Source organism: Tubulanus polymorphus, chromosome 8, assembly GCF_964204645.1.
Source record: "Tubulanus polymorphus chromosome 8, tnTubPoly1.2, whole genome shotgun sequence".
In the NCBI taxonomy this organism is placed as follows: Eukaryota; Metazoa; Nemertea; class Palaeonemertea; order Tubulaniformes; family Tubulanidae; genus Tubulanus; species Tubulanus polymorphus.
In genome coordinates this window covers 13,110,005-13,137,615 of record NC_134032.1, presented here as the reverse complement: position 1 = coordinate 13,137,615, position 27,611 = coordinate 13,110,005, and the positions used below count along the sequence as shown (strand labels likewise).

At 40.6% G+C, this 27,611-nt stretch overlaps 3 protein-coding genes across 4 annotated transcripts; 2 read left to right on the top strand and 1 right to left on the bottom strand.

Annotated features, from left to right (window-relative positions):
- Nucleotides 1-14,217: 14,217 nt before the first annotated feature.
- On the bottom strand, nucleotides 14,218-15,863 carry LOC141910171 (uncharacterized). Its single transcript, XM_074800897.1, has 6 exons — nucleotides 15,754-15,863; nucleotides 15,518-15,593; nucleotides 15,288-15,432; nucleotides 14,993-15,196; nucleotides 14,682-14,896; nucleotides 14,218-14,496 (listed from the first exon to the last, which is right to left on the bottom strand). Exons 1-6 carry the CDS (start codon nucleotides 15,758-15,760, stop codon nucleotides 14,226-14,228), a joined length of 918 nt encoding a protein of 305 aa, XP_074656998.1. The 5' UTR covers nucleotides 15,761-15,863; the 3' UTR covers nucleotides 14,218-14,225.
- A 117-nt stretch (nucleotides 15,864-15,980) lies between these two features.
- Nucleotides 15,981-19,856, top strand: LOC141909816 (uncharacterized). 2 transcript variants are annotated; one of them, XM_074800454.1, is made up of 8 exons: nucleotides 15,981-16,095; nucleotides 17,203-17,379; nucleotides 17,501-17,701; nucleotides 17,794-17,869; nucleotides 17,967-18,111; nucleotides 18,203-18,406; nucleotides 18,485-18,699; nucleotides 18,900-19,856. In XM_074800454.1, exons 1-8 carry the CDS (start codon nucleotides 15,987-15,989, stop codon nucleotides 19,183-19,185), a joined length of 1,413 nt encoding a protein of 470 aa, XP_074656555.1. In that variant the 5' UTR covers nucleotides 15,981-15,986; the 3' UTR covers nucleotides 19,186-19,856. The 2 variants fall into 2 exon arrangements, with proteins under 2 accessions (XP_074656555.1, XP_074656554.1); XM_074800453.1 differs by having other exon boundaries at nucleotides 17,498-17,701.
- Nucleotides 19,857-21,454: 1,598 nt separating this feature from the next.
- On the top strand, nucleotides 21,455-26,929 carry LOC141909746 (solute carrier organic anion transporter family member 4A1-like). The gene is made up of 11 exons (XM_074800343.1): nucleotides 21,455-21,509; nucleotides 21,825-22,458; nucleotides 22,827-22,997; nucleotides 23,471-23,573; nucleotides 23,711-23,832; nucleotides 23,985-24,242; nucleotides 24,495-24,690; nucleotides 24,910-25,081; nucleotides 25,382-25,566; nucleotides 25,642-25,706; nucleotides 25,897-26,929. Exons 2-11 carry the CDS (start codon nucleotides 21,831-21,833, stop codon nucleotides 26,217-26,219), a joined length of 2,223 nt encoding a protein of 740 aa, XP_074656444.1. The 5' UTR covers nucleotides 21,455-21,509; nucleotides 21,825-21,830; the 3' UTR covers nucleotides 26,220-26,929.
- The last annotated feature ends 682 nt before the right edge of the window (nucleotides 26,930-27,611 follow it).

The window sequence follows — 27,611 nt, the reverse complement described above, 5'->3', positions numbered from 1 at the left end:
AATGAGTTTAGATTAGACTCGTAGTTAACTCACCGAAAATGAACTGATTTAGACCCAGAGTTAACTCTAACTCACAACGACACTGTTATTCAATCAATTAAACTAGTTTTATGCAAATTTCAATCTTTTCAAAATAATAGTTTGCCCTAACCCTTAACCATTGAGCCCCTACGGATATTTTAGTGGTTTTCGACGTCGTTTCGGGGAGGAAGTGAATGAGAAACGAACAGTCGCCTCCAGATACGTGTTGTGTGACGTCTTGACGATCATTTCGTGAACTACCGGTAGTTTTCTTTAGGCCATTCCATTTTCGATTAAAAGATGTCTGATTGAGGTCTTGAAGATAGGCGAATTAGACAGGAGGGTGTTGGCAGCAGATTGAAACATAATGCAGTGTATTTAAGGACCTCAATACATTTTTAGATTTCCACATTATTTTACATATTTTTTTACGTTATATCGTTCTATCGTTTTCTTGGTTTGAAAATCACCAAATACATTCGATAGTTTAGACGCCAAATTTGGATTCTGCGACTAGAAACAGAGACAGAAATAGTTTGAGTTTGTGGTAATCAACCCAGAGAACAGTACAATTAAGACTACTCCGCGCTTTTAGGGAGTGCTCAACACGCGGCAGTAATTTTGCGCAAGTTCAAACACCTTATATTCACCTTAATGCGTGTTGAAAATTAGTACCGCCAATTATCATATTGATAAAGCATGCTTAATTGCATGTCAGGTCGAACGACTCTGGCACGCAAAATAATCAACACTTGAACACGAATGTGTTTTGGCGGGTGCCGATTTCGTATCAAAACTGATCTAAATTACTCAGAATTATTGTAAAAATAAAAAAAGACACACAAATATTTCGACGAAATAGAAATATATCATTTTTATTTGGTTTGGTTTTCTCATTCACCTGCTGAAGCTATTTATGCGCAACTAACGAAACATCGTGCGTCAAATAAACTAGTTAATCTATAAGGTACTTAAGTACTATTCGTCTCGTGGTTTGTATATGAAACGGCCTATTTGAATATACTTCTCGTAAAAAAACTACCCCTCTTTACTTTCCTCAGTGCAACGATGAGGATGAATGAAAATCATTCCATTTCAGCATTAGAATGATCATAATTACCCCAGCTACCAGTTTTTAATGGAACTTTGGGCAGAAATTTAAAAAAAATCTTTCCAAGCGAAGGTCTTTTTGTTGGATAACAAATTAATAAAGTTATATGTATTTAAACCAATGGATCAACAATGCGTGGAGCCGATTGATACCATTTGAAAGTATTCAATATCTGTACCGTGTGGTCTGCATTTTATATGGTTAACCTCGCCTAAATTAAACAAACTGGAACCGGCGAAACTGGTCCGAAGTAAGCGAAGTCCGGATTATGTAGAGGAAAATACGTTAGGAAACCAGAAATACGATATCGTTTTGGTCCGAATAAGTTCAAAAGTCCGAGATGGCCGTGTCTGAGTAGGACGAAGTATATAATGTATTCAACTTAAAAAAGCCTCAGATTTTTTTTTCTAATATACGCTTGTGTCATATAAGAGTAAAAATGTTTATATGTCTATTTCACGGCGGAAAGATGACCAGTTCATGCGCCGAGCACGCACTGTAATTAGTAAATCAGGGATTATAAAAGCTGAGACTAGTTCGGTGGTATTCAGGAGTCCGATTGTTCGCGATCGGCCAAGCGAGCCGTAATCAATGCCCTGCACTGTGGCAAAATTTGGCATGAATCGACGAACTCATTGTTGAACTTGTCCGGATGTGTTTTTGTTTTGTTAAACGGGTGCCTAGCAAACTGTCCGGGTCCGACTATAAAACGCGGCCGCCCCATCGTTGTGTCAGCAGTCTCACTGAGTCCAGTGTAGAAATAAACCACGTACGTGTCTTGAAACGAAAAGAAAATCGCACCTTTTACTTGGATTTATTTAGTTCGCAAAGCTTGAAAGATGCAATTTTACCATCAGGCGGTTTGCTTTGCCGTCTTGGCTGTTATGTTCAGTAAGTACTTATAAGTTTTTTTCCAGTTTTTTAAATGTTTTTTTACCGCATTTCATCGTTTATGTTCTGATTTAAACTGAATTTCATAGTAAAATCACTTCTAATGGCGCTTGGTTAGAAATTTCCAAAAAAATCTTTCAAATCGAAGATCTTTTCCTTAGGTTACAAATTGTTACATGTGCGTAAACCTTTGGATGACAAGGAATATTCGATATCGTCAATATATTCAATAACATGATTTTCGTTTTAGAGCATTCTTTATAGCAATACCTAAATCAAATTTCTATCTTTAAGAATCAACATTATTTTCACGAAGAAAATTAATTTATTGATGTTTAATATTATTAGAATAACATAATAAGTTTAGAATATCTAGTTTTCGTTTGAATAAGAAACCATTTCTAAGATAAACTTTCAAATATAAGAAAAAAACGAATATGATTTCTAAGATATTCCTACTTGATTTATGAAGTCAAACGTTTATTTGAAAAACTAAATTTGCACGTGACAATCTGTAATTTTGTAAATGACACTCACTGTGGTTATCATTATCGGCTGACTTTTAAAAACAAAATTTTAGAGATTATTGTATTGTACATAAAAGTTGAACTTGAAATGATAGGTTAATTGTACAAAATCATGATATATATGCAAATCTAAGATCGAAAACGAATTTGTCATCAAAAATTGGATTTCGATTCCATTATATTGACCACATACAGGCCAGTGTGGCTTATATTCTATTATTAACGTACATCTCTATCATTTTTTCCTACAGTGGCTACTGCAAATGGACTGACTACAGTGGGGCCTACAACCGGTGCGCCCGTAACCTCCGGGGGACGATTCACACCACCACCACTGCGAACATTCGTAAACTACACCGAATTTACCAGCACCATCACCGACCTGAGCGGAAGAGCGCTCGCCGAAAATCTGATCGCGAGATTTAGTAAGTTAAGAAAGAAAAGTGAAACGAATTCACCACAACGATTCAAAATTTCGTTATTAGATTAAATAGTACACGATTTATTAGAAATTATATATTTCCGCGAGGAATTATCATGAATTATTTATTTGTTTCACGTTCATAAAACCCAACGCACACGACGCGGAAAAACGAGCAAACAGGATCACGATTCCGAGGGTTTTCCTATGTCGTTCGTGTTTACGAAAAAAACGAGAAACATAGTTTCGGTAAACAATGTTTCCGAGATCAAACATGTTTCTTTTCCAGTTTCATTATTTCCCTGTTGTTTCTCTTTGTTGTGTATTTTGGATGTTTATTATAAAAAAAATATTATATTTTCGCAATGTTTTGTCTCACACTAAGCATTAAACAACGACAGTTTCTTCTAGGTTTTCTTTTCATTATCATGCATGTTATTCGTCGTGTTTTTAGTGTTAGTGATTCAGTCCTCGGACGAATCCAGTGCGAAGACTATGTTCGACACCATAGGAAGATTAGGAGCCGCCGATCCTTTCAACGCAGCCCTCGTTGGCAACGTCACTTTCGAATCATTGACTATCAATGACACAGCGAGCATACCGCTTGACTTTTATTTTTTCATCAAGGTAAGCTGAAAACCGGCCTCTCTATTTGAGATATCTTTTGCATTCATAAGCACCTCACCGTTTTCTTATTGACGTTGTGGTATTTGGACGTTCGTATCACATCTACCTACCAAGCTAGCCCCCCGTCAGATGGCCACCACGATTAACTAATAAAGGATTTCACGTAGTCAAAACTATTTTCAATCAATTTTGAACTATAGTTTTGATGGATGATATATTGATTCGCACGGAAAGCTGGTTCAATTTCAAATTTGAAATATTTGAAGATGTTTGAAGTACGGTTCACCCGCAAACTGCGTAGTACTACGTACGTACTACTAGCACGCCTGGTGGCTATTCACTTACCACAGTAGCATCGGGCTTTGAGGAGCCCTGCGGTCACGCTGATAGACTTAAAGAATTTATCACTGCATCATAATATAATTAATCATCTTTCATTGCAGCCCAGCGTTCGACGAGGTTGGTTCAAATTGCTTCCGCCAGCAGTCGCAGGCGCTTTGTGTACGGGTTTCGGAAATCCATTAGCCACCGCTGGTTTCAGCCACGCATCTTTCGGCCCCTTGAAAGCTGAAGTCTGCTCGTTAACTGTAAGTTTTGGTGTTCATCGTCAAAACCAAAAACTTTTACTGTACAGGCCTACATAATTACATTTCGTTACCGCTCGTGAATCGCTGATTGTTAAACCGTATCCTGAATTACCTTTTCAAAGCTGTTCATTAGAGTTTCAAAAATTATCGTTCATTTTCTAATAGCTAACTGATGCTGAAAAGCAAGCTCAACTTGCCGGTTTGAGGAATAAGACGGCTGACAATTGGAGTTCCGATGAATGGACAAACGCTCTGAGCTCAGTCGCCCTACTGACCGGTAAAGACCTCGAGAAAATGAGCGGAGCCGCGTTTATCGCCAACATCGAAACACTACAAGGCTCGTTAAGTTCCATAAAAAGCCCATCGAAAAAAAGCGTCCTCGGCGCTCAGTTGAAATCAGCATATGGTGCTGCCAGTTCATGGACGGCTGCTACCCTCCAAAGCGCAGGCTCGCTTGTAGCCACCTTAGATGTCAGCGATATTCGAAGCCTCCCACCAGCTGCGGTAAGTGCTGATTTCTATAATTACGTAAGATCGACACCAGTCAATGTGTTTTCGTACCAATATAGGAATGGCTTCATCGAATGAAGAATGGTGTTTTTATTGAAATTGAATAAGGTCGAATATGGCATGATGGCATTATACAACGGGCATTCGATCAATTAGTGAAATTCTTGTATACGTGAAATGTTATCTTTTCTTTTTACTCGCAGGTTGTAAGTTCCCTGTCCTCGATGGTTTTCGACGCAGCCGACAGACAAAAGAAGGCCGCCGTAAAATCGCTGGCACTTTCTAATTTGGGAGACCCGTCTACCTGGTCCTCAAGCAATGTCGAGAAGTACGTTAAACCTCACGATTGGTAGAACACTATATCCGTGTTGACGCGATGAGGAGAGAATCCCACAATGATAATAAAAAGTCCGAAAATGAAACTTCGAGATAGTAGTTTATTTCAACGTTTCGACTATATCCTAATAGTTATTATCCATTATTATTCCTGAAGATGACTATTAGGATATAGTCGAAACGTTGAAATAAACTACTATCTCGAAGTTTCATTTTCGGACTTTTTATTATCATTGTGGGATTCTCTCCTCATTACGTAAAACCTACCGTAGATATTTAAGTCGAATGCAGTCACAGCAATTGATCGATCAAAAAGAGATTGTTTTCCAAATAATGGCAAACCCGCATAAGCAACCAGCCCTCCCACCGGGAACAGAGTGCTTTTAGGCTCCCATTATTTTAGGCTTTTTTCATGTGTTGTGTTGATCGATTAAAAGCGCGAGCGATCCACAAAATACTGGTATCTTGTATCTTAACAATATTTGTAAATTACTTTCAGCGCCATCGAATTCGTCAAAGGTGATACAGCTGTGTTGAAAAAAATCCCGCCCAGCGTTTTAGCCCTATCAGTCACCACTCTCGCAACTAAAACTTACTCTGCCGCGGAGGTATGGATATTATTCCACAAGTTAACTATAATGTTTTAAATAGAAGCGTTCATACCAACTGAATATGTTTTCTTTTCGTCTTCTACAGTCTACTTTGGTGTTCAAGCAATTGAAACAGTCAACAACTTTCAGTACACCGTCCTCGTTCAGCGCTTCGACAGTCGAATCCCTTGGTAATCTGTTAGCCGGCGCTGAACGAAGTTTCCTAACTTCCATCCCTAACACCGCCGCCTACGGCGCTCTTTCCACCTTGAAAACTGTATCGTTTGGCAAGTCGGCTGTAAGTAATCGCTTGACATTGCGACCGATTTCATTCGTGCATTTCATCGCTCGATTTTGCAACTAAAACAACTATCTCTACATTTTTAGGGTAAATCAATGTTGCAAGCAGTCATTTCTGGTGGTCTAGGAAATGTAAGTCGATTTTTGCAGTTAATACTACGAAGTAATATCGGTTAAAACTGAAATTGATGATAATTTGTGTTATTGTATTTGTTAATGCAGCCATCTTCTTTCGGTGCAACGCAATTAACCGAATTGGGACCAATGGCTAAGTTCCTTTCGCCGACGAACGTTGCTGCTATTCCGGATTCGGCAATTGTTGGTAGTTTATCCACCCTGAAAGACGTCGATTTCGACTTTTCAACTAAAATGCAACTGATTGCAAAGGTATGTATAAAATTGCCAATATACTAGACCTAGTTCTATGCGGTTCACAGTTAAGATTCGGAGTTAACTCGTTGAAAATGAATCTAACTCACGACTGTGCGAAACATGTTGTACTGTATAATATCATGTATCTTATGTTATAGGCGTCCACCTCAGGTGGGGGAGTTGGAGCGATCTTCAAGGATCTAGGACCTATGGCTTCGGCAGTTGGCATCAAACAGCTATCGAGCTTGACAGTTGCGCAAATGGGACTTGATGATTCTTCCTACACAATCGACTACTCTCCAAGTGTGTCACAGGTAACATCAAACGTCATACATACGACGAATTAGTTTTTGTAATACCCCAACCCACTCATCGCTTCGCAGGGCATTAGGTTCGATGTTTCTTTTTCCCAATTGTGGAGAGACCAGAGAATGACCTTCGACCGAGAACCTCCGCTGCCACCACCAGGATTCGAGCCCATGAACCCCGGACTAGTCACCCCAGTGGCCGGTGACTTAAACCACTCGGAACAGTCGACGAACAAAGCGAACTTCGGTTATCGGAGTTAGTCGACTATAGTCGAACTAAACAAAGTTGGCCCTAGCAGTCAAATACAACACTATAATCCGTGTAAACTGAAGAAGTCCTACAATGTAACTAAATTTTTTACAATCTTTTTCAGGCTGCGGAAATATACACGAAAGTAAAATCATACTACGGCGCCATGACCGAAGCCAACTCCGGCAATTTCACCTCGGCAATGTTTACCAGATTAAACAAAGTACTAGCGATGGGTCAATCCGCTTCTGATATTACCGGTATGGGTTCGGGCACCGTATTCCAGTCGTGGATCGATAGCGTCCGCTCGAACAGCGTCACGTTGTCGAGCAGTCAAATGTACGCGGCCGTTTCCAACGTAGAAAGCATGATCGGAGCTAACACCGGAGGCACCCCAACTACTGACTCGACCAAAATCGTCAGCGCTGGTGCAATGCTGAAACTTGTAACGTAAGTTTACCGGAACCCTGTGAACTGGTACTAGTAGTTATCCCGCCATTAGAAATTAGATGATAGTAGTCTATAGTTATTAGAAAATCGGGCATAAAACTCACATTGATTCATTCATTTTTAGTCATTCGTTAAAATCAAGAAAAATATTTAAGTAGATTTTTATTGAATCCAAAAAAGGTCCTGGTGTCCTAATAATGCGCGCTATTGCCGCACAGATACTCTATTGTAACAGTCGATGGTGGGTCCTCGGACGTCAGGGAAACGCGAAAAAAACATGTCTGATCTGTGAGACGTTCTTCCGAAAATTAAGTTTCTCGCTTCTCGTTTACGCATACGGCAGTGTTTCCCTGCGCGTCGTGTGTTTTAGGCTTTAAGCGTCTCCAACTTCTCATAGATTTCTAAAATATGTCACATTCGTATTCATTTCTTTATTTTCAGACCATCGAAGTTCGCCAGTTTTAGTGCCGACATGAAATTCGCTATCATCTCCGAGCTTGCATCGACAGATATTGACGATTTGACTACCGATACAATTAAAGCACTGTTTACCTTCGCCCTGCAAAACGTGGTATGTACTAAACGCGATTGCCATATCGACGGAAGGAAATCTCTCTCTGGCCCGTCTTAACGAGCACATGAGATCTCACGATAAGAATGAAAAAAGATTCCGAAATGTTTGTTTGAGCTAATTGTTTCATTCAACGATGTCTCCGAATAGTTATCTATAGAGCGAATGGTTACAGAGTTATAGCAAAGTTATCAGATATATATATGGCAGTACCGAGAGGCTAAATAGACTAAAGTTGCCATAAAATTGTATTCTTCTATATTCTATATTCCCGGAGGAACATGTTATTTGCATCCGTCACTACGAATGAAATTCGAATAAAACAAAAAAAAATTCTTAGTTGTTTTGTTTATTTGATGTAGCTTTTCACTAGCCGTTCATAAGCGTCCCCGTTCGCTATTTCTATTTCGGAAGTTTATTTTTTTAGGATGTCAGCGGAACTGCCACCGACAAGACAAGCGCCGCGACTCTGACTTCAAGCGAAGTCGGTAGTATGGGTAAACTGCTGTGCGGTATCGACGCTGCCACCATCAACAAACTCGACCAGTCCGCCATTGAGGCTACCTTGGAAAGTTTTGCAAAATGTAACTTCGACAAAGCTCGCGGCCAGGCTTTGTATAACCGAACAAAAGCTCAAGTTTCGTAAGTATAGTCGCTAGCTTCGGTGTTTTAGATGAAGTTTGTTGGGTCTAATCCTACGTATGCAACATATCAATTTGTATGCTATTATCTTTACAGGACCCTTCTCACATCGCAAGAAATGCTGATCGCTTTAGGGCCCAATCTTAAGTTTGCTCCATCTGCCGACTTGAACGCTATTACTGACGTGAGTTCCATACACGTACTTTGCCTAATATACACCATTCATGAAACTGTGACAGCTCTCGCCGCGGATTTGAAGCTGGGCCCCGAAATCAAAGCTTTACCACAGTATCCACGGGATGCATTTTGAATCGGCCCCGGTTTCAACCCGAGTTCAGGGGTTAACCCAATTCGGTTCCTGGGGGTATAAATCTACTTTGGATCCCAGTTTCATCAACGCGACAAGACTCGTAACGAATATCACAAAACTTCATGCGATTTAAATCGAATTCTCTTTCTGGAATCTTACAGGCTACTATCGCCGCAATTTCTAGCGACGTCTACACTGTAATGAACACGGAAAGCACGATCTTAGCTACGCGTACCGCTAACGGTGTCAATTCTATTACAACTACAACTGCCGAAACGACTGAAATCCGTACGATGACCACCACTCTTTACTCACGAATTCTCAGAGGTGTCAGCACAAATAACGCTTCGAAGAGAAGAAGAAGACGAAATGCAGGTTTGTATAAAATCGTCATTCTGATGGCCTATCTTTGCCCGTTAAGTCTAACGCGCACGGCGCAGTGAAACATGGGAATAGGAGACGGACATGTGTTTCCGAGCGTTTTTCGGTGGCGTGGCGTTCATGAGAAACGTGGTTTTGGGAACAATGAGAGATTGAAAATGTTTCATTTCGTGTTTTTTATGTTTCCCTGTTTCCCTGCGTTGGCATTTACAACCACGCTTTTCACTCACTCCCATATTCTATATTTCCGTTTTATTATTTCAGTAACCATCACTTGTTCCGATATTCAAACTATGGGATCAGCTGGCGCCACTGCACTTACCGAAGCACAAATCACCGCCCTGGCCAATAGTGAATTCCAAAACTGCGTTGATACTCTCGGTGCAGCTGTGGGATGGTCAACCGTTCAACTGAACGCGCTCATTACTCATGCTAAGACGGTAAATATCCACACTTACTTAATGCAACCCTCAGAGACATTTATCACCATTCTTCCAATATCGTCCAGGCATTTCGTATGTACAGGAACCGATGCTAAGTCGTGGCTCCTTAAATGGTGTTATAAATCCTTTGAATTTATAAGTCCTTAGATTGGCTAGATAACTAAGCTAGTCACAGACTGCATGGTGTTAGATTTAAACCTATGAAACTGACCTCTGAACTTCACCTGACATATCTTATTTGAAACGAACTAAAAGATTCCATCGAAATTTGTGATGCCAAAATTACAGATCTAAATATCTGTACCGTAGGAATTAGTAATAAACCCTGTATACAAAAGGAGACGACCCAGACGCCTTACGACATGATACCTACACACGTCACAAATACCTACCTACCTTTATTGCTCCGTCATTGATCGCCTTACGACATGATACCTACACACGTCACAAATACCTACCTACCTTTATTGCTCCGTCATTGATATATCATTAATTTTGTCGTGATTATTTTCAAAGGCTTACGGAGCTGTTAACACATGGACCACTTCTACGATCGGCTCATTGGGAACGATTAACGCCGGTCTGACTTCATCGGAAATCGGACAGTTGACCATGTCCGATTGTTCCGCTGCTGGCATCGGCGCTAACAACATCTTCACATCTACCCAGGTCAGTCCAATAGCTACGGTCGATGTTTAGTTGATACGATGATTATTTTCCTCGTTTATAGGATAGTTTTTGATTTGTTTTTTCTTTTTCGTCTAGCTTACCGCCGGATTCACCTCACTGGTTAGCAACATGCTTAGCTCCTCGACCAGTTCGGTCACCGCCACGCAACTGACCTGTATGGGTAATTTCGCTTGTGGAGCCACCTCTGCGCAGATTGCTACCTTCACAACTTACGCGTACGTATACATAAAACAAAAAAAATGTAATTTTGAAATAAATGCAAATGCCTGCTTCGCCAAACGGTATAATGAAATATAATGAGGGGGTAACGAGATGAGGGGGTGTAAAGAGACTATCAGTAAGCATATGGTTGTACGGTTCCGATTGTGCACTGAAAATGCACTGACGATGGACAACGTTTCGGCTTTATGATCAGGGTCCAAGAAAGTATTTCATTGCATTATTTTTGTCTTTTCAGCGGTGCTGCCTCCGCCATTGGACAACTGACAAGCTGTGATAATGGTCAATATGAAGCATACGCCGCGTTAGCTGAGGCAAGTTCGGCTTTCGGCGATGCGAGCACGTGGACTGGATCTGTTGTTGGTTCTGTCGGAACCGTAGTTGGTAAGTTCAACAAAACTAAACAACAAAAATAAGGCATATGTGATATATATCTTTCTTCGAATGTTTGTTAACCTGCTTAATATTCAACGATTTCAGCCGGTCTTTCTACCACTAAACTCGCTGCTCTGACTACCACCCAGATTCAATCGTTGTCAAACACCGCTATCGCTTCAATCCCGACCAGTAAAATCACCGTAAGTATGAAAATAAGAAATACAGCGAACAATGTCTTACTCGGACAAACTGGGACCAGAAAAAAAAATAATCAGAATTAGTCGAAAGTGCTCTATCATGTCCGAGTAAGGTGAAGAGTTTACATACATGGTCCTATAATGTTTTTATTCACATTCGTATATACGTGTTTGTTTTCTTCCTTTAGTCGCTTACCGTCAGTCAGATTACGTCATTAACAGTTAACCAGGCCCGTTCGGTGACTGCCATCCAACAGAACGCCATGACCAGTACCCAATTGAACGCCCTTTTCCTTACCGGAGCCGTTGATTTGAGATCGAGTCAAAGCCACGCCGTTAATGGTAAGTCAGGATATTGGCCATTCGATCTTTGTTCACTGCCTACTACGAGATATGTCTTACTTCCCATTCTGCCATCGCTGCTCCTACGAGGTGACTCGTAGTCAGCAACACGCCAACAGGAGGCAGCACCTACACGAAAAATAAAAACTGAGGGCAAACTTCAGTCGTGGGAGTTATTACTCAACTATTTGCGAACTTAGTGAAACCGAATGTCAGTTTAGTCGGAACTACAGTCCGGAAATAGTCGACAACGCAACTGGGCACGGTCGCTGTAGCTTGGACCTAGTTCCAAGATGGCCGACACTGTGAAATGCGTTAGACAAATATGGCGCGTTCGATTACAAGTTCAAACCACTAGTCGAGATTAACTACGAAAAGCGAAGTTCACCGAGCCTGCTGATAATGTGCTCGTGGTTTTCATCCATAATTAATTCTCTTAATTCGATTTATCTTTACAGTTCACGCATCGATTGCTTTGTTATTGATGACCGTCGTCTTGACCCTCAAACATCTGTTCTAATCGTCTGTCGACAGCAGTAGGGAGAAGAGATATATGTAACACCATAAAATGCGAACATATTTTGGAACCACTAGGAAATAGATTTAAGTTTGTTTTTCCATTTAGCACGATTTATCAATATTACACCGAGCGCCGTCTTTGTTTGTTGAAATATCTTTGAACACGTAAAGATATATGAGGGAATCCCCTAAAGTATGATGAATATTTTGAAACTTTCTTTAGAAAGATAATGTTAGATACTTAATTCGCACTTTTTCTTCGCTCCCCTTGCTGGCGATATTTTCAATTTCGACTCAGGTGTTTATTCAATTATTTCAAGTTTCGTATTGAGTCATTCCGCTGCGAGGGGAGCGATGATACGTATTATGGTTGTATACACGAATTTTAACCCGGTTTTCTGTTTCCTGTTTTTCGCCGTCTATGTCCAAACTGTTGAATTGTAAATGGACAAGTCCGCCGTGTAGAGAGAGCTCAGCGACGTATACGGACTCGTTCAAACCTCGCGTGTAACAATTCCCCGCGTAAAGAACGAGATTCATCAACCAGAATCTGCTTACGTAAGCATTAAGATATTGCTCTCACGTATTTCGGGGTCACGTGAACGCTGTTACGTTAGGATCGAGTTGATTTATCATCTTAGCTCGCCCTTTATCATTGATATATCTAAACTGTCATTAGTGGTACGGAACGACGATGTAGGTGTCTCTCATCTCGCTGTCGCTTGCCGCTATTGTACAAACGACATATGAAACAATCGTAAAGGCCGCTGGGCTAGCGCTGATATCTCGTCTCTCCACTCGCTGTTGCTCTGGGGCCAGTTGCACAGTAATGGCTTAGATTTAGGGCTTTGACCGGTCTGAACCCATTTGGAGGTTCTATAACCAACCTTTATAACAAAATTAGGACCGGTTCTAGACTTGATCTTAAGTCTCAAACCGTGCAGCTGTTAGCCCTGTTGTGTTATTGTTAGTTTCGCTTTGTACATCGGTTGCGAACTAATCGGCCTTCAATGACAGTAAATGATGATACTACTCCGGTATAGGTCGGGGAACGGGTGACTCCGTGACTCCTTAACGAGTTATGCCCCCAATATTCTCGTCTGCGGCGATGACGTCGATGCGACAAAGTATTTGATTACTCGACGCCGATTATGATCCGCGAGTCGAAGCGAAAGATTATTGTTATCCGAATTATTTATCGATCTATTTATTTATTTATTTTTTAAGTAGATATTCTAGTTTCATTGCCACCGATATTCGATCAGATACTTATCCAAGCTTCGAACTAGTGACCCATGATCACGTGGGCCAAAATTTTGACTTTTGTTAAAGTTATCTGTTATGAAAATTGTGTATTTCGCGTTGTGTATTTATGACTTTTTGATTCTCTGTGAATTATTTAACATCGGTTTGAATGTCGAGGTCATTTGTACTTGTATTATGTTGATTTTGAGTTATTCTTTCGATTCCAAATTTCAATTGGTGATGAAATATCGATCGTTGTTATGGTTTACCACTTCAGATACTATGATATCCAATACTTAATTGATCTATTCCAAATGTTATACGCACTACCTTCCATATTCATTACACATCCGCGATATTTGTTGATTAGGAATTAAACTTTTTATGTTGTTTTATGTTTTAGCAAAATAAAAATGCAATTTTGTGATGTTAAATCGGAATAAGAATAAATTTGTGATAGCTTTAACTTCGTTTATTCATCGTCGGTTCTTATCGGTATCCGTCTAATATCGTCTGTTGATACGAGGCATCGGGACACCACCAGATGCCGCGGTTATGCAGTGGGCAAGACTGGTTGCCGGCTAGCGAACCAAGCGGATCAACACGGAAACCCGCGTGCCACAGTCCCCATTCATTGGGCGTAACAATTGCAATCGCGTGGACCAGTTCTTGCTTTAAACCGTGGACTCTTAAACTCCGTAGTTTAACACAATGATGATCAACTTAACCCGGAAATGCACCCTATCGTTGACTCATGGTCTAACTTAATGAGTGAATATGCGTATAATGACATAATTGATGCATATACAACTGGCCCTGGTATATATACTCGTTGAACTGCCTGCGTAAAAAGGATTAACACATCATCTCCAATAGAGAAAACAGAGTAGTGGCTTGGAATAAAGCATATGATTTATTTCATTTCGTAGCCGATAGATAATAGAAAAAATGTAATTCCTCATTTTCCATCGATGTCTTCATGTGCTTTTAAGAGTTTTTAAAATGTAGATTGTAGAACTCCGGATTGGCGTGCGCTACATTTTTACAGTAATGCTTCGTTTTACATGAGCTGGCAGTTCTAGTGGAATTTGGAAATTCAATTTGAATGGCGTTGAAATGCGGATCAAGGCGGCCGTGCCATTTAGTTAGATACCCACCGCTAAATGCTAAACGGCGTTTACGCTCGTCGGCTTCTGGTGTCGGGAACTTCGGACTCGGAACGTAGTCCGTCTGAGCGGCGTATTTTTGTAGAAAATAGCTGAAATAGAAGACGCCTTGCTTTGATGAATACATTATGATCATATTGCGCAACACCAAGCTAACTCCAGTGGTGTGGCGCAATGGAACTTTTAGAGGTGAATTTTGGCCGAAAAAAAACAAGAGAAAAAAAAATCATATCGACAAGCATTGAAAATTTGATTTGTGACTTATAATCGAATTTACCCTAAACTATAATGTCCGCTGAGTAAACTGTCAAACGTTTCGCCGGTTTTGGCATGGAATCGCTGGTACAAGGTGTTGATGGAGGACATTTCTGGTTTTCTCAGGCTGGCGTTGTTGAGTTTGTCGCTACTCAGCGCATATCCCAACTGATTCCAATCGTTCATGTCCTGTCCGTGCAAATCCAGCAATATTCCCCCAGGAATTCTCGACTTCATCTGTACGATAGGCAAGTATATTTTCATCAGTATCTCGGACATAGACGCGTATGAGCCTGGACTAAACGCAGTGCAGTACGGGTTTCACGGTACTACCTGTTGAATAGATGTTTCGTATTCCAACCAAGCTTTTCTCCCTCGATCGGTGACGTCATCGTACACGTAAGCGGCTTCGGTCCAGTTGCGGTTCGCGTCCAGACGACTTCTGTGCAGCAGATTGATCACTACATGCGGTACGATACCGTAACTTGTCTTTAGATGGTGTATTATCTCCAGGGCCATTTCAAGCGTATACGTATCCTTTAAAAAAAACAAAGATCGATTCGTATAAGATATACACGAAAATACAGTTAGTAGCATTTGACGAAGAAGGTATCCATGGTTAACTAACCTGCTGTGCGTGTATCTTACAGACGAGCGGTCGATTGGTACAAGTAGTAATATTATGGAGACAAATGCCGTTTATTCTACACCCTCGTTTTCTATGGATCCTCGCCGTAATCTCATCAGCTTTTAGATAACCCCCGTGTGGTACGCTGTAAAAAGTTTTAGATGCACCTAAACATTCCGTAATTTCAAAATTAATGAAATTCAACTGCAATAAATGAATGCATCACTTACGACAGAAGAAGCTTACTGGTTCCTTCCATTTTGCCGACATATCCAGTGTCCGACAGCTTCATATATTTAGCATGTTCTGAAGAAGTTACGATATATTGATTGATCATTCGTTAGGTAATACAAAAGCTGTTAAGCTTCATAAAAAAAAATACATGTTCTGACATCATTGCGTCTTTGCTCGAAATGGTAATAAACGTAAAAGTCTAAAAGGGAATTATCAAATCATTAAATCTTACCTGACATTTTAACTGTTTCCAACGTTTGATCTACTACGGTCTTCGTCGAAAATCTAACGGTCCAAATAGAAAAAATTGTTATGCAGATTATGCATACGAACACGCGACGTCGTCCATTTCGCATTTTGCGGTGTAAAGGTCTAGGCATCGTAATCATAACCCGACGATGTATGTCAACAATTATCATAAACATATAGTTCAGGCGCTTCAATCAGACACATCATAAATGCCTAATGGACGGACGACGTCGTTTTTTGGTGTACATAACGTTCCATTGTTTTTGGATTGCTTCGTTTTCGGGGAATGCTTTAGGCGCAACTTGGATAACAGACCCGTCGACAGGTGATAAAATCATATCCGAGCCGATCCTGTAGGGCCTATATAATCATATTCTTATTCTATTCATAACGGTAAAAAGTAAGCTAATCACGGCGGAACATATGATAACCAGCGCAATGGTAATACCTAACATCCACGAACTACAATGCGATGTACAGGGCATAGCGTGTTCGGTAATTCGACGAACTCTATCTCTAGGGTCAAATTCACGATTGGTTGCCTTCTTCTAAATATCATTTTAAGTGTAATACCCTTTCCTGAAAGTAATAATTCTATTCAGATATTATATCTGAAATGTTCTTGCTTTTATCAAAAACGTTCTGCACGTATTGATGCTCATCGCTAGTTTTCGTCCGTGTATGGCTGTATCACTTCGCCAAGATAAAACACAGTTTTCCTTTATTTGGTATTGACAATAATCTCATATATGTATATTGTATTCTATGACCTGAGCGTTTAGGGCGACAAAAATATAAATAGTTATAACATAACTATCATAACAATCATACTGCATTACGAACTAATCTATCGCATGTGGAGAGAACCCCACAGTGATTACGAAAAACAGTCCGAAAATGTAACAGGAGCTAGTAATTTATTCGACGTTTCGACTATATTGTAAGTGTCATCTTCAGGAATATCCCTGAAGATGATGAGAGAGAGAGAGAACACGTCGGGTCTCTTTTTTACAGATGTTACATTACTGCTTAAACTCGGCCGCGCACAGGCTAACCACTTGTCCCGACAGCACATGCGCAAGCTTCGCTACAGAGACTAGGGGAGAAGAACATCTACAGCGGAACCTCGTTACAACGAAATCAGATACAACAAATATAGAATAATGTCCCAAGTAAAGCAATTTGATTGATTTCATATTGGATTTAACAAACTATCGGTTATAACGAACATATTTTCTGGCACCGCGAAGTAGTTCGCTGTAACGAGGTTCCACTGTATAGGGTACTTACATAAACCAAATCAAACATTATGTTCTCGACTCCAGTTGGTCGCATGTAAGTCGTGGAGAATATTGCGTCATTTCGATTGCAATTATTGATAAGAATATTGGTGTCGATATCGGCATGATTTAAGTATTCTAAAACATTGTAGAGATAGGCAACGGTAGTTGTGGTGAGGCACCGTATGTTCGTAACTCGAACGGTGCCGATGTATCACCCGACGGAGCTACTTACAGCTGTAAGGCTGGTTTCCGAATCTCAGGAGGCAGAAAATCAATCCGATGTTTGAAAAGTGGAAAATGGTCACACAAACCGGCATGCTGTCCTGGTAAGTTTAACAGGTGTCGAAAAATTCAGTAAGAAGGATTCGTCGATAATGGTCAGTGATAAGTTCAAAATCAAGAATCATCGGTTATTAAAACAACGTTTTCTATTTTTCAATTTTGTTGCTTTTGGACGGGCACCGAAATGTTCGCAACGTCCGCCTAGAGTGAGTCAGGCGGTGACGTCTGAAACCCGTGGTAACTGTGGAGACTCGGTGATGTATAAATGTAAAGCCGGTTATACCCTGTTCGGAAGCAATCAGATCACTTGTGAATTCAATGAAGAAACGAACACGTCCGTCTGGTCGATGAAACCGTTTTGCGGGGGTACGTTGTAAAATTGTACATTTAAGAACTTGCCTTTTTGTATCAAGCTGAAAAACGTTTGTATTACTAAATCCATATCGTAACTTCTTTAGAGCATGCTAAATATATGAAGCTATCGGACACTGGATATGTTGGAAAAATGGAAGGAACCAGCAAACTTCTTTTGTCGTAAGTGGCGCATTTCATTTTTTGACGCACACAAATACTGTTTAGTTCCATTTGACGCTACAGTTTTGGATGCTTCATGAAATATTCTCACCTACAGAGTACCACACGGGGGTTATCTAAAAGCTGATGAGATTACGGCGAGGATCCATAGAAAACGAGGGTGTAAAATAAACGGCATTTGTCTCCATAATATTACTACTTGTACCAATCGACCGCTCGTCTGTAAGATACACGCACAGCAGGTTAGTTAACCATGGATACCTTCTTCGTCAAATGCTACTAACTGTATTTTCGTGTATATCTTATACGAATCGATCTTTGTTTTTTTTTAAGGATACGTATACGCTTGAAATGGCCCTGGAGATAATACACCATCTAAAGACCAGTTACGGTATCGTACCGCATGTAGTGATCAATCTGCTGCACAGAAGTCGTCTGGACGCGAACCGCAACTGGACCGAAGCCCCTTACGTGTACGATGACGTCACCGATCGAGGGAGAAAAGCTTGGTTGGAATACGAAACATCTATTCAACAGGTAGTACTGTGAAACCCGTACTGCACTGCGTCTAGACGATGCTCGAAATGATGATGAAAATACTTGTCCATTGTACAGATCAAGTCGAGAATTCCCGGGGGAATATTGCTGGATTTGCACGGACAGAGGATGAACGATTGGACTCAGTTGGGCTACGCACTGAAACGCCACCAACTCAACAGCGCCAACTTGAGAAAACCAGAAATGTCCTCCATCAACAACCTATACCAGCGATTCCATGCCAAAACCGGCGAAACGTTTGACAGTTTACTCAGCGGACATTATAGTTTAGGGTAAATTTAGTTATAAATCATACTAGCTAATCAAATTTTAATACTTTTTGTCGCATTTATATTCTTTCTCTTATTTTTCTTGCCAAAATTCGGCTCTTATAGTTCCATTGCAGCTTCACTTCGCCTACTGGAGTCAGCTTGGCGCTACGCAACATGATTTAAAAAGATTCTTCAAAGCAAAGCATTTCTTCTTATTTCAGCTATTTTCTACAAAGATACGCCGCTCAGACGGACTACGTTCCGAGTCCGAAGTTCCCGACACCAAAAACCGACGAGCGTAAACGCCGTTTCGTATTCAGTGGTGGATACCTAACTAAACGGCATGGCCTCCACGATGCGCATTTCAACGCCATTCAAATTGAATTTCCCAATTCCACTAGAACTGCCAGCTCATGTAAAACGAAGCATTACTGCAAAAATGTAGCGCACGCCATCTCGGAGTTCTACAATCTACATTTTGGACCCACGGCACCTGTCAACTTTTAGCGTATCTGCATATACAACCCTCCATATTATTGAGCTTATGGCGATTATCTTAATATATAAGCTATGAAGTGAATATCTAAAGCCTAGCGCACATCGACACTGCGATTGGAGACAACTAGTTGCCAGGTAGTTTTCGGCGCATGAGAGCAACTCGCTGGATACAATCAGTTGCTCGAATTTGTCGATGTGAGCGAGCTTACGACCGGTTAGCGTCCATCTATCTCCAGTTCCACCCAGTTGCTCATGTTCTACTTTTGAGCAACTAGTTGTACTCAGTTGCTCTCATATCCGTCGATGTGAGCGCTCCATAATCAACAACACATGGTTTTAACTGACTAAAACAAAGCTATTTGTCACGTGACTTGTGATGCCCTCAAGAATATTTGCTAAACCACATCTCAGTTGCTGTCGATGTGTGCGCTATGGACCTAGCGACCGGCATGAGCCACGCAGTTGCTGGTTTTTACTAAATTTTCGATGTGCGCTCACTAGCAACTAGTTGTCTCCAGTCGCTTTGTCGATGTGCGCTAGGCTTAAGTTTTTACTGTAATTACAGTGCAATCAAATGTCTCCTATGCATATATTATAATCTATGCGGTTTTAGCGCGAAGAATGACAAAACGAATGTTTCTTTTTATTGTAAAGGAAATAAATAGCACGCATGACAAATAACAAGGAAATAAACTTTATTTTCAATCTTGAAGAATTCATTCGTATTTTCGGTTCCATTTTCTTTAGAGGAATTGAAGGAGGGAGGGAAGGGAGAGAGGGGGAAGAGGGGAGGAAGAGGAATTGCAGCAGGGTAGGGGCACTTCAATTTTGGTTAAAAAAAAGCCAAACAATTTGCCTCAACACGTCATCGAGTTATCAATGTTAGAATATCAAAAATATTTCTTCAGAATGAACATACACATTAGTAGACTGACTATACGCATACTCTTATCATCGGTCAAAGTACCTTGAATTGATCAGTACTTATCACTTTATCATGATATCAATCGATTGACCATTGTTCCGCTATATAACACGTCACTTTGATACGAATAAGTCTCAGCGAATATGAGGTTTACACCAATCGTGGCCCATACGGTTCTCATACAGGGATGAAATGCTCAGATTGAAATACGCATGTGTGACGTCAGCAGATGAGCGAATTGGCAGCCGATGAATCGATCGCCACAGCGTTAATACATTCTTTTGATCCGTCCGAACGAATGAACCGAGTCACTGCTGCGACGACGAGTGATTTTGGTATGAGTAATCGCCGCGAAATGGGAAACCCTATTACGTCACAGAGACCGTATAACATTTAGATATATACACACACATATCAATGCGATTTTTAATTGTGAATTGGTTTTGATTATGCCGTCGCTATTTCAACATAATCAATACATGTCGTTCTATATGTTAACGAGCATTTATGTCAATATGGCACAAAAGGTTTCTGAGTGAGGGAGTATATATAGGCAGCGCCTATAGTATAGCACAACTATAACGTATAAACGGCTGTAAGCTTTCTTAATCGTTGAAATAAATAGAACGAACACGCCTTGGCATGGTCAACCCCACGTTCGAATATATATATATATATATATATATATGATAATACGCCGAAAAACCCCGTCGTATAGAAATGGTAATCTTGGCGAAAATATGCGAAATTAGCATATAGTAATAGTATAGAGCTGTATTGGGAATGGTTAACACACCGGTATAAAATATCCATCCTTTTTCAAGGTAAGATTATTATCATTTGTCTGGGATCAATGGTACGTTCGTATTTAGGTAGTTTTGGTTCAACCCTCCTGCTGCCGTTCTAGCCCGAGTTGAATTAACGAATATGACCTTATTCAACCCCCTTGCGTTGATAATCGAACTCGTTACCGTCGGAATTCCGGGGGGTCTGGGACAGCAGTTCCACCTAGCTAGTTTTACGTATAACCGCATCTTTTCCAGATCTGTTTAGGTAACGTTGCAACGTTGTGTCCGCACATTTATTACCGAAACGATATTTGGTAGAATTTCGTAGCGTTACCACATTGCGCGAGTCTATTATACCTGCAAGCGGGATGGCCTTCACCCGAATAGTTTTTAATGTATTTATTATTCCTTAAATTAATGATTCGACATATATTAACAATGGTCATATATCTATAACATCGTTATCTCTTTTGAGCATATATATGTTGAACTCTTTCGACAAACTGCTATTAAAAAACCGGTTTCACGGGGGTTGAAGCCATATTTAGCCGCTAACTCAGCTACCATGTATTTCATTTCACGAGAGCAAAGAACGAATCATATGATACTTGCAATATGAGGTGAGGTTAGATCTAACGATGAGAGCTAATACCATAACCTATCCGTCTTTATAATAGTATCAATGCCACTGTTAGTCACACAGTACATTGCTGGTACGTGGCAGGCTAGGATCATATAAATGAATGTTCATTCCTTTTAAAAGGGATGTGAAATTATCCGTGTGTGTCGCAACAGATTTAAAACATTCAATGAAGACTCCAAAATTTCGATTAGATTTTTCGAAATTGTTCCATTCTTTCAAATCTTTCCGTTTTTTGTCATTGTGGGTTTGTCAAAGTCTATTTGCCTCTTTTTACATTTGTACTTATACACAGAGCAACATGAGTAAATACGCTTATAACGGACCTCAGAATCCTGATACCGAACTTGCCGATGATCTAGACGCATCAACGAACTGGCAACGAAATACTTCGGAAAATCCGGCGACAATGAACAACAAAGTTGACGTAGACCTCGACAGCGATGGGATTACGAAACGAAATGGTGCAGCCACCGACTACGATGAACCTACTGATCCACAAAAAGTTACCGATATCCTCGATACGGATATCACCGGGAAAGGACGTAATATATCCGGCTGTGGATATGGCTCGTGTCGGCCTAAAACGATACAAAGTTGGAACAATCCTAAATCGATTCTAGCTGTTTTATGTTGGTTCGTCATCGTCCAAGGTTTCGCCGTCAATGGCGTGAACAACGTAAACACATCGACGATAGAGAGACGTTTTAAACTGCCCAGTTGGAAAGTTGGCTTCATATCCAGCGCTTATGACATATCAGCCGGTCTTACCGTAATCATTATAAGTTACTATGCTCGATTCGGTCATATGCCTAGATGGCTTGGCTTAGCGGCATTGAGCATGGCTTTTGGTTCGGTAACGATGGTTATTCCTCATTTTGCATCGGGGCAATACGAACTTGGCCTTCCAGTATCAGACAAATGTCCGGGTAGGTTATTCCATAACGTAAAAGGTGACTTTCCTAAAATCTTATAACCTCGTCTATGGATCTTTTTTTTCATTTACATGTACAATTTCTGAACGAATCGGATGATGCCATAGTGGCATTTAGGAAACAACCGTGTTATAGACCGTTGCATAAAAGACGGTCGTTTCCTAAATCCCCTATAACGACCCCGTGATTGGATCTTGTTTTCTTCTAATAACGATCCTGACGACGTCATATTGGTATTTAGGAGAGAGCCACGTTTTATGGAAAAGTCTTACGTATCTTGCGCCATAACCTACTCATGTCTTCACTTACATAAGTATCACAGAAAATCATAATTAAAGTATATCGTATTTTTGGTGTTCTAGCGACGGCCTCAACTTGTAACGCAGCAAACGAAGACAACAGCTTACAGAACTTTTTGTTCGTGTTGATACTGGGCCAGTTACTGCACGGTTTGGGCGGCACGACATTATATACAGTTGGAGTAGTGTATATCGATGACAACGTCCACGCAGACTCCTCACCTCTTTATATTTGTAAGTTTTGAATCGAATTCTATATCCTCGTTACAACTAGAGAACCAGATAATAAACGCTTTGGTTTCGACGTGTGATTCCAGGTAGTTCATTTCCAAGATCACCGATCTGTTATTGGAAATGTGTACGATCTATATTATAGATTTTGATAGCAGAATAACCACATTCAGACGTGGAGAACAGATAAGATGAAAACCCCACTACATACAGATTTAAAAGTTTCAAAATCAAGAATTTATGATACCTGACGATGGATTCATTTTAATTTTTGACAAATCCTTGATTTCAAAAGTGTTAAATCCGTATAACAGTTGGTTTGTATCTTATTACATAGAATTTATAAATGATATAGCAATACTAGCGATACTAATGTCAATACCTGGCAAGGCGCGTAGTTCACTGTTTCTCTAGACCGTTTCGTCCAATTTATCTCTATCACGCGCATGTAAAATAACGTTTTACCAAAATTGCAGCAATCTTCGAAGGAATGGCCGCACTCGGTCCAGCAATCGGGTATATAGCCGGTGGTGCATTTTTGGATATTTACGTTGACATCGACGCGGTCGACACATCGGCGTGAGTGTATTTAGAATTTCATCAGAATTTCCAACAAACGATGGGATCTCGTTCGATGGTATCATCAGTTCTTGGAGATATGTAACGGTATATATGTATGAATATCTGATCGTTTTCTCACTTTTCACTGATTTCAGAATCCACGTCGAACCGAATGATCCACGATGGGTCGGAGCTTGGTGGATTGGGTTCGTTATATCGGCGTGTCTGTTCGTGAGCGTATCTTTGTTTCTGTTTTGTTTTGGTCGCGAATCCCCTAGTAAGTAAAATCATTTAGTTTCTCTATTGAACAATAGACTACTGACACAAAAAGAGTATATATTTTGAGCAGCGTTTTGGCTAAAGACTATTATTCATCATCCCTATATTCATCAGATATTGTGTATCTTAGAGAGTTTTTATATTGTACAGTTGCCGAAGAGGTTCGCTCACAGCGCGTGTCGCAGGCCTTCAAAGGATCCGAGGACCAACTCAATAAATCCGGCTTCGGAAAAAGTATCAGAGATCTTCCAAAAATCACTTTTCTGCTGATCAAAAATCCGACATTTATGATGCTGACTTTAGCCGGAGCTGCTCAACTGTTTCTAGCTGCTGGGTTTGCTACATTCATAGCAAAATATATACAAAATCAACTTTACCAAACTCCGTCGTGGTCGGCCATGTTATCAGGTGAGTTAAGTATCAATAACACACGTGAAAGCACGTATCCGACGGAAAATTCAGAGATACATTTGTCGACGAATCGCCGAACGCTGCGAACCCCATTATGACTGTGTGCTTTTAGAGGTTTTCGGAATATTGCTATCAACGCAGCGAGTAAAGTTCGATCTAGAAGACATCCCCTTTCCTTTGACCCTGGAGCCACCCCTGCAAATCAACTGCGATTAAACTAAGTTAATTCGACCTAATGTGTTGTTCTAGGTTTTGTGATCGTGCCAAGTGCCGCCGGTGGACAGGTCATAGGCGGTGTAATTGCTAACCGATTAAAACTGAAGGTACCGGGTTTGATTCGTCTGTGCGTAATATCTCAGGTTATCGCGTGTGTAGCGATGGGTGCGTTTTTTGTCACGTGTTCACCGCCTGATATGGCGGGTATTAACAGGCAATACACAAACACGTAAGTATTACACCCGAAATCGTTTTCGCCGGCAGATTCTCTGCGCATCTGATTGGCTAGATATGTAGACAGGCGGCTGCTTAGCAGCAACCTGTCCGCATAAGAAATCGTGGGCAATGGGCCAAGGTTTGTGTTGGCATGAGCTCGGCGGGAGGCAATCAAACCCCAAGCAATGATGACTCCAACGATGACTTAAGTGAATATTCTAATGTTCTGTAGATCTATCGTGATCGGGAATAAAGTCGACATCAACCTGACTTCGTCGTGTAACTCTGGTTGTGGTTGTTCGTTGGAGAGTAGAGAACCAGTATGCGGAATTAACAACGTCGAATATTTCAGCCCATGTCACGCCGGTTGTCTTAGTTATAACAAAACTACGGGAGCGAAAACGGTATCTATATAAACCCATGTACATAGTTCATAAATTCCCCGACTTTTTCCTGATTTTCCCTGACCATCGACCGCTTAAATCTAACTCAGGTTCCATGTGCCAATCGGCACCGGCAAGAAACTTCCCTAACTGTTCAAGAAAAGGGTCAGAATTCCTTGAATTCCCTGAATATAAAAACGATAAAGAATTTCCTGATTCGTAAGAACCCTGTTATATACAATCAAATATATCGTATATATGAAGTAATGTGATTTTTTCGTAATGAGAAAGTTCCCGAAAATATGCATCGATCTTTTTTAGACGTACGGAAACTGCAGTTGTATCGCGGCACAACTTCCTAGTGGGAATTATGACTTCTCGAACATGGCGACTGGTGGCCAGTGTGATAATGGATGTACCACACTACCCGTGTTTCTCGCGGTACTGTTTGTACTTATCGGCTGCTCCATGTTACCTTTGGTGCCGTCCCTTTCGGCGACACTCCGGTAGGCCTCATGCGCCAGCTTTTCAACCGCATTTCCTTTTTTCAGATCAGGGAATTTCATTTCATATCGTTTCAGATGCATTCCTACCTCAACGCGAACGTTCGCTCTTGGCATCCAATGGGTATTTCTGAGGTTTCTAGGTAAATATCTTATCAGACCAGACTACCTGATATATATCTCTTATTAAAGTAGTTTTCACAAAATGTGTTAGTAATTTGACATCATCATTCATTCTTGAATATCATTCTTTGTCGACAATATAAAGCAATATTGTATGCTATGTTTTGGTGTCATAAAACTTTCAAGCTGGTTTACTTGTTCTTTTTACAGGCAGTATTCCCGGGCCTATTGTTTTCGGCGCACTGATGGACAACGCGTGTTCGGTGTGGCAGTCTAAATGTGCAGAGAAAGGCGCCTGTTGGTTGTACGATACGTTACAGATGAGCTTGACGATATTCGGGCTGGGCCTAGCTTTAGGCCTTCTCACGCTATTTTTCTTCGTTGTGGCATTGCTCGTTTATAAGCCACCTATATGTTCGTCCGACTCGCAGGATGCGCTCGGTGAAAGCGTCACGGAGGTTTCTACCGTTTCCAAAGACGTCGGTATCGCAGACGAGGACGATATGAAGAAGGAACAGGTTTCGAAATTTTGACCGCAACTTCTGTCATGTAATTATTTTGGTTATTCGTGGATTTATAGTAAACTGTCGACCATTTTAGGATCGTTGAAATGTGCCATATCTTCAGAGGGTGATATCCGAATTTTATGCTGAATATTTCATGGTGTTACAAAAGACTTTAAGAAACATCCGAGTTTAGCGGTTATCTCCTATTTGATTGGAGCCGATTTGAGCGAAGTTTGCTATTAAAGTATATACCGTAACCGAAATCGCGTTCCATTTGAAACTAAACTGCCATTTGTACACATCACCCCGTCGTAAATGACTTTTCTCAAAATGTAATGCCGCATTCTCATTGTGCGTAACTTCTGAACGTAAAGCCGCAAACAAGAAAATCGGCTTCACACTATGTAGCTTTATATATACCTCACAGTTCGGGCTTTAGACGCAGTTAAGTCGTCATCAGAAAAAGACATTGAAACCCGATGGTGTCGATATGTGCGGCGGGAGGGAAGAATACTTGCACTCCCTCCATCCTCTTTCATTGACCCCACAGCCAAGTACTTTTTCTTATTTTTTTCTAATGACACGTAGGGTCGAATCCCCTTTTTGTCCGATAATTTTGCTGATGCAATGTACACACGCTCCCAACTACATGGCTCTCCTTTATAAAATATATTCACATTTCTCGTGCATTCCTGTCCTTAAAATATTATATGAATGTTTATATAACTACTTATTTATTGTACATTTCAATGTATTGTTAGATATTTTGACTATTTATTTATATTCTGAACAAATAAATCTGTATTGGATTGCATATGTCGATATTGTCGTTTTCTTGTTTAATATCACTAGTGATATAAGTGGACATCGGATACTTTATCACTGATATTTACAATTTCTGATCCCCCAGGCTTAATAACATCACCTCACCTCAGATTTATATGCTTACTTAATTGAAAACAAAATCTTAATACCGGTAGACGTTTTATCAATTACCAAACTTCGAATATCTGATTGAATAGGCTTCACATCCGTTACAGGTGTGTTCAGGACTTCACCTCTCATAGAGTTTCTAATTGAAAATAACACTTAAAATTCTAGATATACGACATTTCAATATCATCACTATTCTCATAGCTTGCGATTCGAGACATATCAATTGAAAATGAACTGCGTGTAAAAAAACTGACACAACGACAAGCGAGCTTAAAAATGAAACAGATGAGATTCACGATATTCGGGCTGGGTCTAGGTTTAGGCCTTCTCACGCTATTTTTCTTCGTTGTGGCATTGCTCGTTTATATAAGCCACCTATATGTTCGTCCGACTCGCAGGATGCGCTCGGTGAAAGCGTCGCGGAGGTTTCTACCGTTTCCAAGGACGTTGGTATCGTAGACGACGGTAAGGACCAGATTTCGA

What these genes read in the sequence shown, in the direction of transcription:
- LOC141909816 (XM_074800453.1), top strand. Translation starts at nt 15,987, where the DNA reads ATGGACGGACGACGTCGTTTTTTGGTGTACATAACGTTCCATTGTTTT. An exon ending in GATAACAGACCCGTCGACAG is followed by an intron (nt 16,096 to 17,202) that starts GTGATAAAATCA and finishes AAAACATTGTAG; the next exon opens with AGATAGGCAACGGTAGTTGT. An exon ending in ACGAAACATCTATTCAACAG is followed by an intron (nt 18,407 to 18,484) that starts GTAGTACTGTGA and finishes TCCATTGTACAG; the next exon opens with ATCAAGTCGAGAATTCCCGG.
- LOC141909746 (XM_074800343.1), top strand. Translation starts at nt 21,831, where the DNA reads ATGAGTAAATACGCTTATAACGGACCTCAGAATCCTGATACCGAACTT. An exon ending in AGTATCAGACAAATGTCCGG is followed by an intron (nt 22,459 to 22,826) that starts GTAGGTTATTCC and finishes TTGGTGTTCTAG; the next exon opens with CGACGGCCTCAACTTGTAAC. An exon ending in AAACTACGGGAGCGAAAACG is followed by an intron (nt 25,082 to 25,381) that starts GTATCTATATAA and finishes GATCTTTTTTAG; the next exon opens with ACGTACGGAAACTGCAGTTG.
- LOC141910171 (XM_074800897.1), bottom strand. An exon ending in ACGAAACATCTATTCAACAG is followed by an intron (nt 14,897 to 14,992) that starts GTAGTACCGTGA and finishes CCTATCGTACAG; the next exon opens with ATGAAGTCGAGAATTCCTGG. An exon ending in AGCGGACATTATAGTTTAGG is followed by an intron (nt 14,497 to 14,681) that starts GTAAATTCGATT and finishes CTTCTATTTCAG; the next exon opens with CTATTTTCTACAAAAATACG.